The 13,304-nt window shown below is 43.6% G+C and overlaps 1 protein-coding gene across 1 annotated transcript in view; it reads left to right on the forward strand.

The window, feature by feature from the left end:
* The window catches only part of AJAP1 (adherens junctions associated protein 1), an 89,083-nt gene that overhangs the window by 62,888 nt on the left and 12,891 nt on the right, over positions 1-13,304 (forward strand). The window contains exon 3 of the mRNA XM_070758232.1: positions 3,861-3,948. Within this exon, the coding sequence (XP_070614333.1) occupies positions 3,861-3,948 (88 nt within the window). The remainder of the gene's footprint in view (positions 1-3,860; positions 3,949-13,304) is intronic.

Here is a 13,304-nt window from a genome sequence, read left to right on the forward strand (position 1 = left end):
TGCCTTTCGTAAAGTTCTTAAGACCCATCTCTGTCGTCAGGCATGGGGGAACTGATACATCTCCCCCGGGCCTATACAGTTTATACATGGAATGTTTGTGTGTGTGTTTGCTTTTAATAATGGGGTTTTTAGTGTTTTTAAAATTATTAGATTTGTTTTTTACATTGTTCGTGTTATTGTTGTGAGCCGCCCCGAGTCTACGGAGAGGGGCGGCATACAAATCTAAATAATAATAATAATAATAATAATAATAATAATAATAATAATAATAATAATAATGTGGGCCTGTTGGGACTATAAGTTAAACAACAAATGATTAGGTAACATGGTTCTCTGACAATGTTGGAAAGTCCCAAGTAAATAAAGCTGAAAAAAGAGAGAAAGCCAACACGGTGCAACAGGTCGCCAAGAATGTGTTGTGTGATGGAGAAGGGACCCAATAGCATAAGATGTGTAAAGGTGTTGTAGTTTGTACTTAACCGTTACCTTAGTGACCAACGGTAACATTTTGTGTCTCTTTGGTCCAATATGCGTTTATTGTGTTTAAAATAAAGGGCTTTCACACACACCTTTTTTATTATCTGGGATTCCTAAAATTATTCTCACAGATGGAAAGGAATGAGGGAGGGAGGAAAAAAAGAGAAGGAAGGAAGGAAGGAAGGAAGGAAGGAAGGAAGGAAGGAGGAAGCAAAGAAAGCAGGATGGATGGGTGGAAGGAAGGAAGGAGGAAGGAAGGAAGCAGGCAAGATTAGAGGAAGGAAAGAAGGAAGAAAGAAGAAAGGGAGGGAGGGAGGAAGGAGAAAGCAGGATGGATGGGTGAATGGATGGAAGGAAGGAGGAAGGAAGGAAGGAAGATTAGAGGAAGGAAAGAAGGAAGAAGGATGGAAGAAAGGAAGGAGAAAGCAAAGAAAGCAGGATGGATGGATGGATGGGTGGAAGGAAGGAAGGAGGGAGGGAGGGAGGAAGCAAGCAAGCAAGCAAGATTAGAGGAAGGAAAGAAGGAAGGAAGAAGGAAGGGAGGGAGGAAGGAGGGAGGGAGGAGAAAGCAGGATGGATGGATGGGTGAATGGATGGAAGGAAGGAAGGAGGAAGGAAGGAGGAAGGAAGGAAGATTAGAGGAAGGAAGGAAGGAGGAAGGAAGGAAGGAAGGAAGGAAGGAAGGAGAAAGCAAGAAAAGCAGGATGGATGGGTGAATGGATGGATGGATAGAGGAAGGAAGAAAGGAAGGAAGGATGGAAGGAAGGAAGGAAGGAAGGAAGGAAGGGAAGGCCCTATAAACACATTTATTTCTCAGAGTCGCATGCATAATTGGGGGTCCTCGTCATTACTCCCAAGCACATTGTGTGAAAACTAACATTTTAAAAACATTTTTTTGAGGGGGATCTTTCTAAGAGCCACCGTAGCGATTGGGGTTAAAAATCTCTGCAGAAGAGAAGAGGCCGAGTGCGAAACCTTAAAAATTGGAAATACACGGTGGGGGTTCCAGGGGGTTATTTTGGAAGAAATGGAAACCACGTCGTCCAGAGCCTTGTGCCGTAATGCAGACATGAAAGTAAATTGGATTTATATTGATCGGGACTTTGTTGCTATTTTCAAGACACATGTATTCTTTAGCTGGGCCTACACAAAAGGCCCTGCTTTCCCGCGAGGGTCACTAATTTCTCCGCAAACCTCCCAAACCTATTTTTATTTGAGTTTTAGCTGGAAAAGATGAGATTTCCTGCATTTTAGCCTCAGGGAGGGGTAAAAAAAAAAACCCCCGTGGAGTTGGTTATGAGAGAAACTGACTGGGCCCTAATCAGTAAAATGTAGAAAATGGGCACCAGTTTGGAATTTGAAGTTGATGTGAAATTGACGGCCTTAGCAGAGAGAGAGGGAGGGAGAGAGATGTATATATATATATATATATATGTGAGAGATGAAAGAGAGAGAGAAAGAAAGAAAGAAAAAGAGAGAGAGAGAGGCAGGGAGGGAGAGAAAGAGTGCGAAAGAGAGACAGAGAGAGAAAGAGAGAGGGAGGGAGGAGGAGAGAGGGAGAGAGAGTGAAAGAGAAAGCGAAAGAGAGAGAGAGAGAAAGAGACAGAGAGAGAGAGGGAGATAGAAAGAGAGCACAAAAGAGAGAGAGAGAGAGACAGAGAGAGGGAGAGAGAGAGAGCACACGAAAGAGAGAGGGAGAGAAAGAGAGAGAGAAAGAGAGAGAGGGAGAGAGAGAGAAAGAGTGCGCGAAAGAGAGAGAGGGAGAGAGAGGGAGAGAGACAGAGTGCGGGAAGGAGAGAGAGAGAGGGAGAGAAAGAGAAAGCGTGAAAGAGAGAGAGAGAGATGACTAAATTTCAGGTCCTTGTGACATTTTGTTACAGGCTAAAGAGAAGAATCGACTCTGGGATCGCTGGAGGATTAAATGGGATTTGACTAGGGAAACGTTGCCGCTTTGGAAAGATCAAGTTATTTACATTTGACAGCTTGCTGGGTTTTTAAAGATGAAATTAAGAGAAGAATATTCTACGAGCGCTGGCTGTTAGTGTTTGAAGGTCCTTGATAGATTGGCGTTGTTTAACCTTGGGGGTGGTTTTGTTAATAGCTCTAAACATCTGCCAGAAAACCACCAAGCTCCGAGAGCACCAAGGAGCCCACAATAATTCTCCTCCTCCTCCTCCTTTCCTCCTTTCTCCTTCTCTTTCTCCTTCTCCTCTTAATACAGAAAGTGTCCCAGTAATTATTAACAGTAATATTATGTATGGTAATAATGTTATATTAATTACTAATAGATCTTGCACCAATGATGTTACCCAGCTGGGTCACCAAGCTCAGAAGGGGAACTAGCCACAACATATTCCTTTCTTGACGATTCAAGGTCATCCCTTGTTCAGCACCAGCCGGAAGTACGGAGGAGGTCCGTGGACATGCAGACAAACTGGACTGGTCCACGTGCTGAACTTGTGGGTGTTGGGGATGAGGGATGAACATTAATATGAGTGCGAGAGGGGTGGCATACAAGTCTAATAAATTATTATTAGTAGTATTATTAGTAGTATTGGGTTGACTGCAATTGTACCAGAATATCTCCGGGACCGCCTTCTGCTGCACGAATCCCAGCGACCAGTTACGTCCCACAGAGTGGGTCTTCTCCGGCTCCCGTCAACTAAACAATGCCACTTGGCGGGACCCAGGGGAAGAGCCTTCTCTGTGGCGGCCCCGGCCCTCTGGAACCAACTCCCCCCAGAGATTAGAATTGCCCCCACCCTCCTTGCCTTTCGTAAGCTACTTAAAACCCACCTCTGCCGCCAGGCATGGGGGAACTGAGATGCTCTTTCCCCCTAAGCCGTTACAATTTTATGCATGGTGTGTCTGTATGTCTGTTTGGTTTTTATTATAATGGGTTTTTAATTGTTTTTAGTATTGGATTATTATTATATGCTGTCTTATTATTGTTGTTAGCCGCCCCGAGTCTTCGGAGAGGGGCGGCATACAAATCCAAGAAATAAATGAATGAATGAATGAATGAATGAATGAACGAACGAACGAACGAACGAACGAACGAACGAACGAACAAGCAGGCAAGCAAGCAAGCAAGCAAGCAAGCAAGCAAGCAAGCAAGCAAACAAACAAACAAACAAACAAACAAACAAACTAATTAATTAATTAATTAATTAATTAATTAATTGGAACTTGGAAGGCCAAGATCTGGACTCTGATTTATTTCTTGGATGTTTATTGGGACACCGACACCAGAGCTGACCCATCCAAGCGATGCCCAGAATCAATCCATCTCTCTCCCTCCCTCCCTCCCCCCCTCCCTTTCTCTCTCTCTCTCTCCCTCTTTCTCCATCCCACCTTCATGTATTTTTCTGTTCTTTTCGCAGGTCTGGCGCTCCATCAGATTATCACCATCACCGTCTCGCTCATCATGGTCATTGCTGCCCTCATCACGACCCTCGTCTTAAAAAATTGGTAAGGAGGTTCGACCACTCCAATTCTCAAATGGGTGTCCCCTTTGGGAGCTTCAGGGGGATCATTGATGTAGGACCACAACAATCGAGCCTTGAAATTCTGTTTCTAAGCCAGGTAGTCGTTAAGTGAGTTTTGCCCCGTTTTACGACCTGTGAATGACAGAAGTGCTGAAGGGAACGAGAGATTCCTCAAACTGTTCTGTCGGGCTCTCCGATAGAATCCTCCCCAAAATTCACAGGTACAAATTTCAGACACACACACGTTTGAAAATTCAAAACAATGTTCTTTATAATGAAAATTCACTTAAACCAAGCCCTCTTTTGGTACAGCAAAGAGCACTCGTCTCCAACCAAACTGGTAATTTGTACAAGTCCCTTATCAGTTCTGTGATACTTAGCTTGCAGCTGTGAGGCAATTCACAGTCCTTCTTCTTTCACAAAGTGAAACACACTTTGCTCTGGTTTAGTTTCAAAACAGGGAAAAATCAGCACACAAAAAGTCAAAGTCAGTAAAGCAGTCACGAAACACAACGATCAGATAATCCTCCACAATGGCCAAACCCACAGGTTGCTATTTATAGCAGCCTCGCTAATGACCACAGCCCCACCCAACCACAGGTGGCCTCATTTTCTTTGATAATAATCTCTCAGTTGTTGTTGCCTATGCATCGCTCTCCGCATGCGTGGCTGTATCATTAACTCTTGTTCTGAATCCAGGGAGGAGCTAGATAATTGATCTCCTTCTGAGCTGTCTGCCCCACTCTCCTCCTTCCTGTCACTCATGTCTTCTTGGTCAGAGGAGCCTTCATCAGCGGATTCCACCGGGGGCAAAACAGGCCTGCAGCATGTGGATGTCTCCCCCACATCCACAGTCCTTGGGGCAGGAGCTGGGCCAGAGCTAACTGCAACACAAACGAACCTGCCTCGCTTTGCTCGATCATAAGGTTCTTCTATTCGAAGTGTGCAAAATATTCTTTTATGCAAAATACCCCATGCAAAAGATTATTTTGTGCAAAATGTTATTTTAGGTTCTTCTATTCGAAACGTGCAACATATTCTTTTATGCAAAATATCCCATGCAAAAATATTGTCCTATGGAAAACGTCCTTCTAGGTTCTATGCCAAAGGTTCTCCAGTGCAGAATGTCTTGGGCAAAATTTTCCTTCGTGCAATGATGTCTTTCTGGTCTTCAAAGCTTCTTGGTTTCTCCTCCAGCAGATGTACAAAGAGCACATTTTTTTCCAGCACCAATCAGGGCTGTAAACCTTCGATTGTAATCACGGACAAAGACACACAAACACAAAGAGGGTGGGGGGAAGGAGGGTGAGAGGGAGTAACTGTGAGAGGGACCTTGGAGTCCTAGTGGACAACCATTGAAACAGGAGCCAGCTGTGTGCAGCAGCTGCCAAAAAAGCCAACACAGTCCTAGGCTGCATTAACAGAGGGAGAGAATCAAGATCAGGGTTAATACCACTTTATAAGGCCACACTTGGAACCCAGCATACACTTTTGGTCGCCACGATGCAAAAAGGATGTTGAGACTCTAAACAGAGTGCAGAGAAGAGCGACAAAGATGATTAGGGGACTGGAGGATAGAACATATGAACAGCGGTTGCAGGAACTGGGTTTATGTCTAGTTTAATGAAAAGAAGGACCAGGGGAGATGATAGCAGTCTTCCAATATCTCAGGAGTTGCCCCAAAAGAAGCGGGAGTCAAGCTATTCTCCAAAGCACCTGAGGGTAGAACAAGAAGCAATGGGTGGAAACTAAACCAGGACGGAAGCAACTTAGAACTAAGGAAGAATTTCCTGACAGTCAGAACAGTTGATCCGGGGAACTACTTGCCTCCCAAAGTTGTGAATGCTTCAACACTGGAAGTTTTTAAGTAGATTTAATTTTAATTTAATTTATTAGATTTGTATGCCGCCCCTTTCCGAAAACTCGAGGCGGCTCACAACAATCATAAACAATGTACAAATCCAATGTTTAAAACACAATTTAAAAATCCTTATAATAAAATAATCACACAACCCAATCAAACCATACATGATGTTGGATAACTATCTGTCTGAAGTAGTGTAGTGTTTCTTTCCTAAGCAAGACTAGATGACCTCCAAGGTCCCTTCCAACTGTTGTTGTTGTTGTTGTTATTATTATTATTATTATTATTATTATTATTATTATTATTATTATTATTACTATTATTATTATCACAGTCACTCATGCCCTCATCACCTCGAGGCTCGACTACTGTAATGCTCTCTACATGGGGCTACCTTTGAAGAGTGTTTGGAAACTTCAGATCGTGTAGAATGCAGCTGCGAGAGCAATCATGGGCTTTCCCAAATATGTTACTCCAACACTTCGCAGTCTGCATTGGTTGCCGATCAGTTTCCGGTCACAATTCAAAGTGGTCATCACCTATAAAGCCCTTCATGGCACCGGATCAGGGTACCTACGAGACCGCCTTCTGCCGCACAAATCCCAGTGACCGGTTAGGTCCCACAGAGTTGGTCTCCTCCGGGTCCCGTCAACTAAACAATGTCGTTTGGCGGGTCCCAGGGGAAGAGCCTTCTCTCTGGCGCCCCCGACCCTCTGGAATCAGCTCCCTCCAGAGATTAGAACTGCCCCCACCCTCCTTGCCTTTCATAAACTCCTTAAAACCCACCTCTGTCGTCAAGTGTGGGGGAACTGAAACATCTCCCCCTGCCTATGTAGTTTTTTGTGTATGATATGACTGTATGCATGTTTTTATATATTGGGGTTTCTTGTTTTTTAGACTTTTTAAATGTATTATTGTTATTTTAGATTCTAACTATTAGATTTGTCATTATATATTGTTTTTATCATTGCTGTGAGCCGCCCCGAGTGTACGGAGAGGGGCGGCATACAAATCTAATTAATAATAATAATAATAATAATAATAATAATAATAATAATAATAATAATATAATCAGGCGGGGAGGTACAAATTACCCTTTCAATCATTAGTGCACTCTCCTATATTATTATTATTATTATTATTATTATTATTATTATTATTATTGAGTGCACTAAGGATTGGAAGGGTAATTTGTACCTCCCCGCCTGATTTGGGAAGAATCCAATGAGGTGGTTACCCGTAGCATTTCTTGGAGTTCACTTAGAAGGTGTGTGTGTTTGTGTGTGTGTATGTGTGCACCAGATCTGCAGAACGACACTGGGCATCCTCCTTCCACCAGTCAGGAAACCAAAACTCTTCATCTCTTCCGAGCTCTCCTATCTAGCTTAATTAGTTCCTTTTCTTCCTGCGGATTGGCTCCTGCGTGGTAGTAAACTAGGTTATGTCTTAGCTCCAGGCTCTTCTGCCGTCACCTCGTTTCCTAGTGAATCCAACCTACTTTGAGATCCGCTTGCCTCGTTTTTCCTCTTTTAAGACAACGAGACACCCCCCTCCCCCGGGAGATGATCGCCAAGATGGGAAGCTGGGGGAAGGAGGACGGAAGGTGGCGGCTTTTTGAAGATGCTTCCCAAAACATCTCCACCTCTGCTCTTGAAACGCTGGAGAAGATCTGGAGATGGTGAGGATGGTTGGTTGAGAAGGTCTCATACAACGTAGAGAGTCTCCTTGGAGGGCGTAGCCTGCTGAGATCCAGATCAACCGGGAGGTTCTCAGAAGGTTGGACCCACCACCGTCGGATCTTCAGGAAGGGTTACAACAATGTGGGTTTCCCACAACTGTCTTTCATGGTTGAGGAGCCTCATAAGATCCTCGATGGCGCAGTGGTTAGAGGGCAGTACTGCAAGCTCCTTCTGCTGTTCACCGGCTGCCAGGAGTTTGGCAGATTGAATCTCAGTAGGCTCAAGGTTGACTCAGCCTTCCATCCTTCCAAGGTGGGTCAAATGAGGACTCAGATTGTTGAGGGCAATAGGCTTACTCTCTGTAAGCTGCTTAGAGAGGGCTGGAAAAGCACTGTGAAGTAGTATATAAGTCTCAATGCTATTGCTATTCCTTCCTTCCTTCCTTCCTTCCTTCCTTCCTTCCTTTCTTCCTTGAACCTTCCTTCCTTCTTCTAACCTTCCTCCCTTCCTTTCTTCTAACCTTCCTTCCTTCTTTCCTTCTAACCTTCTTTCTTTCCTTCTTCTAACCTTCCTTCCTTCCCTCCTTCCTTCTTCTAACCTTCATTCCTCGGTGGTGCAGTGGTTAGAGTGCAGTACTGCAAGCTACTCCTGCTGATCACCACCTGCCAGCAGTTTGGCAGGTCGAATCTCAGTAGACTCAAGGTTGACTCAGCCTTCTGTCCTTCCCAGGTGGGTCAAATGAGGACCCAGATGGTTGAGGGCAAGAGGCTGACTCTTTGTCAACCACTTAGAGAGGGCTGGAAAGCACTGGGAAGCGGTAGATAAGTCTAAGTGCTATTGCTATTCCTTCCTTCCTTCCCTCCTTCCTTCCTTCTTCCTTCCTTCCGTCTGTCTTCCTTCCATCCTTCCAAGATGGGTCAAAGGAGGACCCAGATTGTTGGGAGCAAGAGGCTGACTCTTAGAGAGGGCTGGAAAGCACTAGGAAGCGATAGATAAGTCTAAGTGCTATTGCTATTCCTTCCTTCCTTCCCTCCTTCCTTCCTTCTTCCTTCCTTCTGTCTTTCTTCCTTCCATCCTTCCAAGATGGGTCAAAGGAGGACCCAGATTGCTGGGGGCAAGAGGCTGATTCTGTAAACCGCTTAGAGAGGGCTGGAAAAATCACTGTGAAGCGGTATATAAGCCTCAATGCTACTGCTATGCTATTGCTAAGTAGGACTTGAATATCCCCACTTGGAAAAGACTTGGGAAAGATATTTAAAACTGTTTTTCACACCTAATGACCCTTGCAGCATCTTGAGTCATCAAAATTTGGATACTCAGCAACTGACTCATCGTTACGTCGGTCGCGCTGTCCTGAAGTCACGTGATTCCCTTTTGTAACCTTCTTACCAGTCAAGAAGTCGGATTCATTTACCAATCCTGTTCCTAACCGAACGGCTGAATTGATTCACTTAACAACGGTGGCAAACAAAAGGTCTCTCAACGGAGAAAACTGCCTCGCTTAGCAATGAAAATTTTGGGTCTGAGTTGAGTGTCACCAGAAGAGCCCTTCACTCCTCCACTCGAAACAGAACACCCTACGAGACTAGACTTTCAATCCTGGGCCTAGAAAGCCTAGAACTAAGACACCTTAAACACGATCTAAGTATTGCCCACAAGATCATATGCTGCAATGTCCTGCCTGTCGGCGACTACTTCAGCTTCAACCACAACAACACAAGAGCACACAACAGATTTAAACTTAATATTAACCACTCCAAACTTGACTGTAAAAAAATATGACTTCAGTAATCGAGTTGTCGAAGCATGGAACTCATTACCGGATGCCATAGTATCATCCCCAAACCCCCAACAATTTACCCTTAGATTATCTACGGTTGACCTCTCCAGATTCCTAAGAGGTCAGTAAGGGGTGAGTACAAGTGAACTAGAGTGCCTTCCTTCCCCTGTCCTATTGCTCTCCTATATCTCCAATACCTTTCTTCTATTCCTATATCTCTTCTTCTATTCTTTCATTGATATGTTCTATTACTATATCTTCTTTTCTATTATTTCTTAGATATACAGTGATAACTTGTCTTACAAACTTAATTGGTTCTGGGACGAGGTTCTTAAGGTGAAAAGTTTGTAAGACGAAACAATGTTTCCCATAGGAATCAATGAAAAAGCGATTAATGCGTGCAAGCCCAAAATTCACCCCTTTTACCAGCCGAAATGCCTGTTTTTACACTGCTGGGATTCCCCTGAGGCTCCCCTCCATGGGAAACCCCACCTCCGGACTTCCGTTGCCAGCGAAGCACCCGTTTTTGTACTGCTGGAATTCCTCTGCAGCATCACAAAAACATGGAAGTCCAGAGGTGGGGTTTCCTATGGATGGGAGCCTCAGGGGAATCCCAGCAGCGCAAAAACGGGTGGTTCACTGGCAACGGAAGTCTGGAGGCGGGGCATCCCAGCGGCGGCGGTGGGTTTGTAAGGTGAAAATAGTTTGTAAGAAGAGGCAAAAAAAATCTTAAACCCCGGGTTTGCATCTCGAAAAGTTTGTATGACGAGGCGTTTGTAAGATGAGGTATCACTGTATTTTACTATGAGTATCTCCTCTATAACCTTCATCATGTATTTTACTATGTGTATATAGATATATAACCACTAAAACCCTCATTGTGTATTGGACAAAATAAATAAATAAATGAATAAATAAATAAAAATAAATAAATAAAATAAGTGTGGATCGGCTATGGATCTGAATTCCCTCCTGGGTTTTTGCATCGTTGGACTGTTTTGCAGACGAGAACTGTAACTCCTAATTAAAAAAAAAAAACCCACTAGAAATCTATTTCTTCCCTCTGAACTACCCAAGCCACAGAGACTCCGCAGTTCTATTGAATTTCTTGTCTCTTCATCCGATTTCCAAGCAGTTTTAAAAAAAAAAACCCGCAACATCTCTGCTGTAACGGCTCATTTATCTATTTTCTCTTGCGCAAAAAAAAAAAAGTAGACATTTACTTCTGAGCGAGTTCATGATTTTCCTTCAAGAGCAACTTCAGATCTGTTGAGCAGCTCTTGATAGTTGTGACTTTCTGTCATCTCTGCAATTGAGTTACACGAATCAACCTCAAAATGATGCAAATGGAAGCGAACCGAGCGGGTGGCGAGAGAAAACAAGGAGTTGAATCTTGTTTCCTTTTAAAGCAATCTAAGCGTGAGGCCATATAATCATTTGCAATGATTTAACATAGAAGGTGGAACGACAGGGTTGGAAGGGAGCTTAGATTTCTTCTAGCCAACACAGTTCTAGGCTGCATCAACATAGGGACAGAGATCATCCAGAGACATGGGGTGAGGTATCATCAGTACACGGATGATACCCAGTTGTACATCTCCACCCCATGTCCAGTCAACAAAGCAGTGGAAGTGATGTGCCGGTGCCTGGAGGCTGTTAGGGTCTGGATGGGTGTCAACAGACTCAAACTCAACCCTGATAAGACGGAGTGGCTGTGGGTTTTGCCTCCCAGGGACAATTCCATCTGTCCATCCCTCACCCTGGGGGGGAAATCATTGACCCCCTCAGAGAGGGTCCGCAACTTGGGCGTCCTCCTCGATCCACAGCTGATGTTAGAGAACCATCTTTCGGCTGTGGCAAGGGGGGGCGTTTGCCCAGGTTTGCCTGGTGCACCAGTTGCGGCCCTACTTGGACTGGGAGTCACTGTTCACAATCACTCATGCCCTCATCACCTCGATGTTCGACTACTGTAACGCTGTCTACATGGGGCTACCTTTGAAGAGTGTTTGGAAACTCCAGATCGTGCAGAATGCAGCTGCGAGAGCAATCATGGGCCTCCCTAGGTATGCCCATGTTACACCAACACTCCACAGTCTGCATTGGTTGCCGATCAGTTTCCAGTCACAATTCAAAGTGTTGGTTATGACCTATAAAGCCCTTCATGGCACCAGACCAGAATATCTCCGAGACCGCCTTCTGCCGCATAAATCCCAGTGGCCGGTTAGGTCCCACAGAGTTGGCCTTCTCCGGGCCCCGTCGACTAAACAATGTCGGCTGGCGGGACCCAGGGAAGAGCCTTCTCTGTGGCGGCCCCAACCCTCTGGAACCAGCTCCCCCCAGAGATTAGGATTGCCCCCACCCTCCTTGCCTTTCGTAAACTCCTTAAAACCCACCTCTGCCATCAGGCATGGGGGAACTGAGGTATCTCCCCTTGCCTATGTAGTTTTATCTATGGTATGTTTGTGTGTATGATTTTTAAATAATGGGGCTTTTAGACTTTTAATGTTAGATTTGTTATTTTAGACTTTTAATATTAGATTTGTCATTGTATATTGTTTTATCACTGTTGTGAGCCGCCCCAAGTCTACGGAGAGGGGCGGCATACAAATCTAATAAATAATAATAATAATAATAGTAATAATAATAATAATAATAATAATAATAATAATAATTATTATTATTATTATTATTATTATTATTATTATTATTATTATTATTATGGGGCTGGAGGCTAAAACATACGAAGAACGATTGCAAGAACTGGGCATGGCTAGTTGAATTTAAAAAAAGACCAGGGGAGACATGATAGCAGTCTTCCAATATCTCAGGGGTTGCCACAAAGAAGAAGGAGTCAAGCTATTCTCCAAAGCAGAACAAGAAGCAATGGATGGAAACTAAACAAGGAGAGAAGCAACTTAGAACTAAGAAGGAATTTCCCCTAAGCAGGAGGTTGGACTAGAAGACCTCCAAGGTCCCTTCCAACTCTGTTGTTGTTGTTGATGATGATAATAATAATAATAATAATAATAATAATAATAATAATAATAATAATAATAATAGATTAAGGTGAAGCAGCTAGAGAAGTGTTTGACTTGTGATATTGTGATATGAAATCCAGCATATAAATCTTGTTTGCTGTGTATTACTGTAATAATAGTAATAATAATAATAATAATAATAATAATAATAATAATAATAATAATGGATTGAGGTGAAGCAGCTAGAGAAGTGTTTGACTTGTGATATTGTGATATGAAATCCAGCATATAAAACTTGTTTGCTGTGTATTACTGTTATAATAATAATAATAATAATAATAATAATAATAAAAACAACAGCAGCAGCAGCAACAACAGTAATAATAGTAATAACAATAATATCTTTCCTGCTGGTCTAGCTCTTTAAAAAGTGTGAACTTTTCCAAAGTTCGACAGATGCTAAAAATCCATCTTCTTGGTCCACAATCCACGACGGGTCGAATGCCAGGGTGTGTGTGTGTGAGAGAGAGAGGGAGGGGCTCCATCTGTCACGGAGGAACCCCCCCCCAAGAAGACGCTGACCATGGAGAACCTAAGCAGAAGCCGGTCCTCCCCTTCCCTTCATCGAGGGGAGGGGTGTGCCTGAGTTTATGATAAACGAGGCGACGTGTCGCGCATACGGAATCATCTCAACAAGCACGGAATTAAACTTGGTGCCGTTGCTTACACGGACACGGTACTTAGCGTCGGTAATTTCCCCTTAATTACAACGGCCGTCATTTGAAGCTCGAGATCAGATTATGGGAGATAAATAGATACGCGCATTAAAATGTACCTGGAACTCGAGGATCTGGCGCCGCGTGGCAACCGGTGTTTCTCGGGTACTAAAAAGCGATAATTAAATTTGGAATTGCAAGTAACTGCCGTCTCTCAGGCATGCCAGGACTGGTTGGCATTTGTGTTACTTTTTCTTATGAATTATTTACAGGTTGTTGTTTTTTTAAATCCCACTTTTTAAAAAAAAATTAATAAATCCCC

This window comes from Erythrolamprus reginae, chromosome 8 (genome assembly GCF_031021105.1).
Source record: "Erythrolamprus reginae isolate rEryReg1 chromosome 8, rEryReg1.hap1, whole genome shotgun sequence".
Taxonomy (NCBI): Eukaryota; Metazoa; Chordata; class Lepidosauria; order Squamata; family Dipsadidae; genus Erythrolamprus; species Erythrolamprus reginae.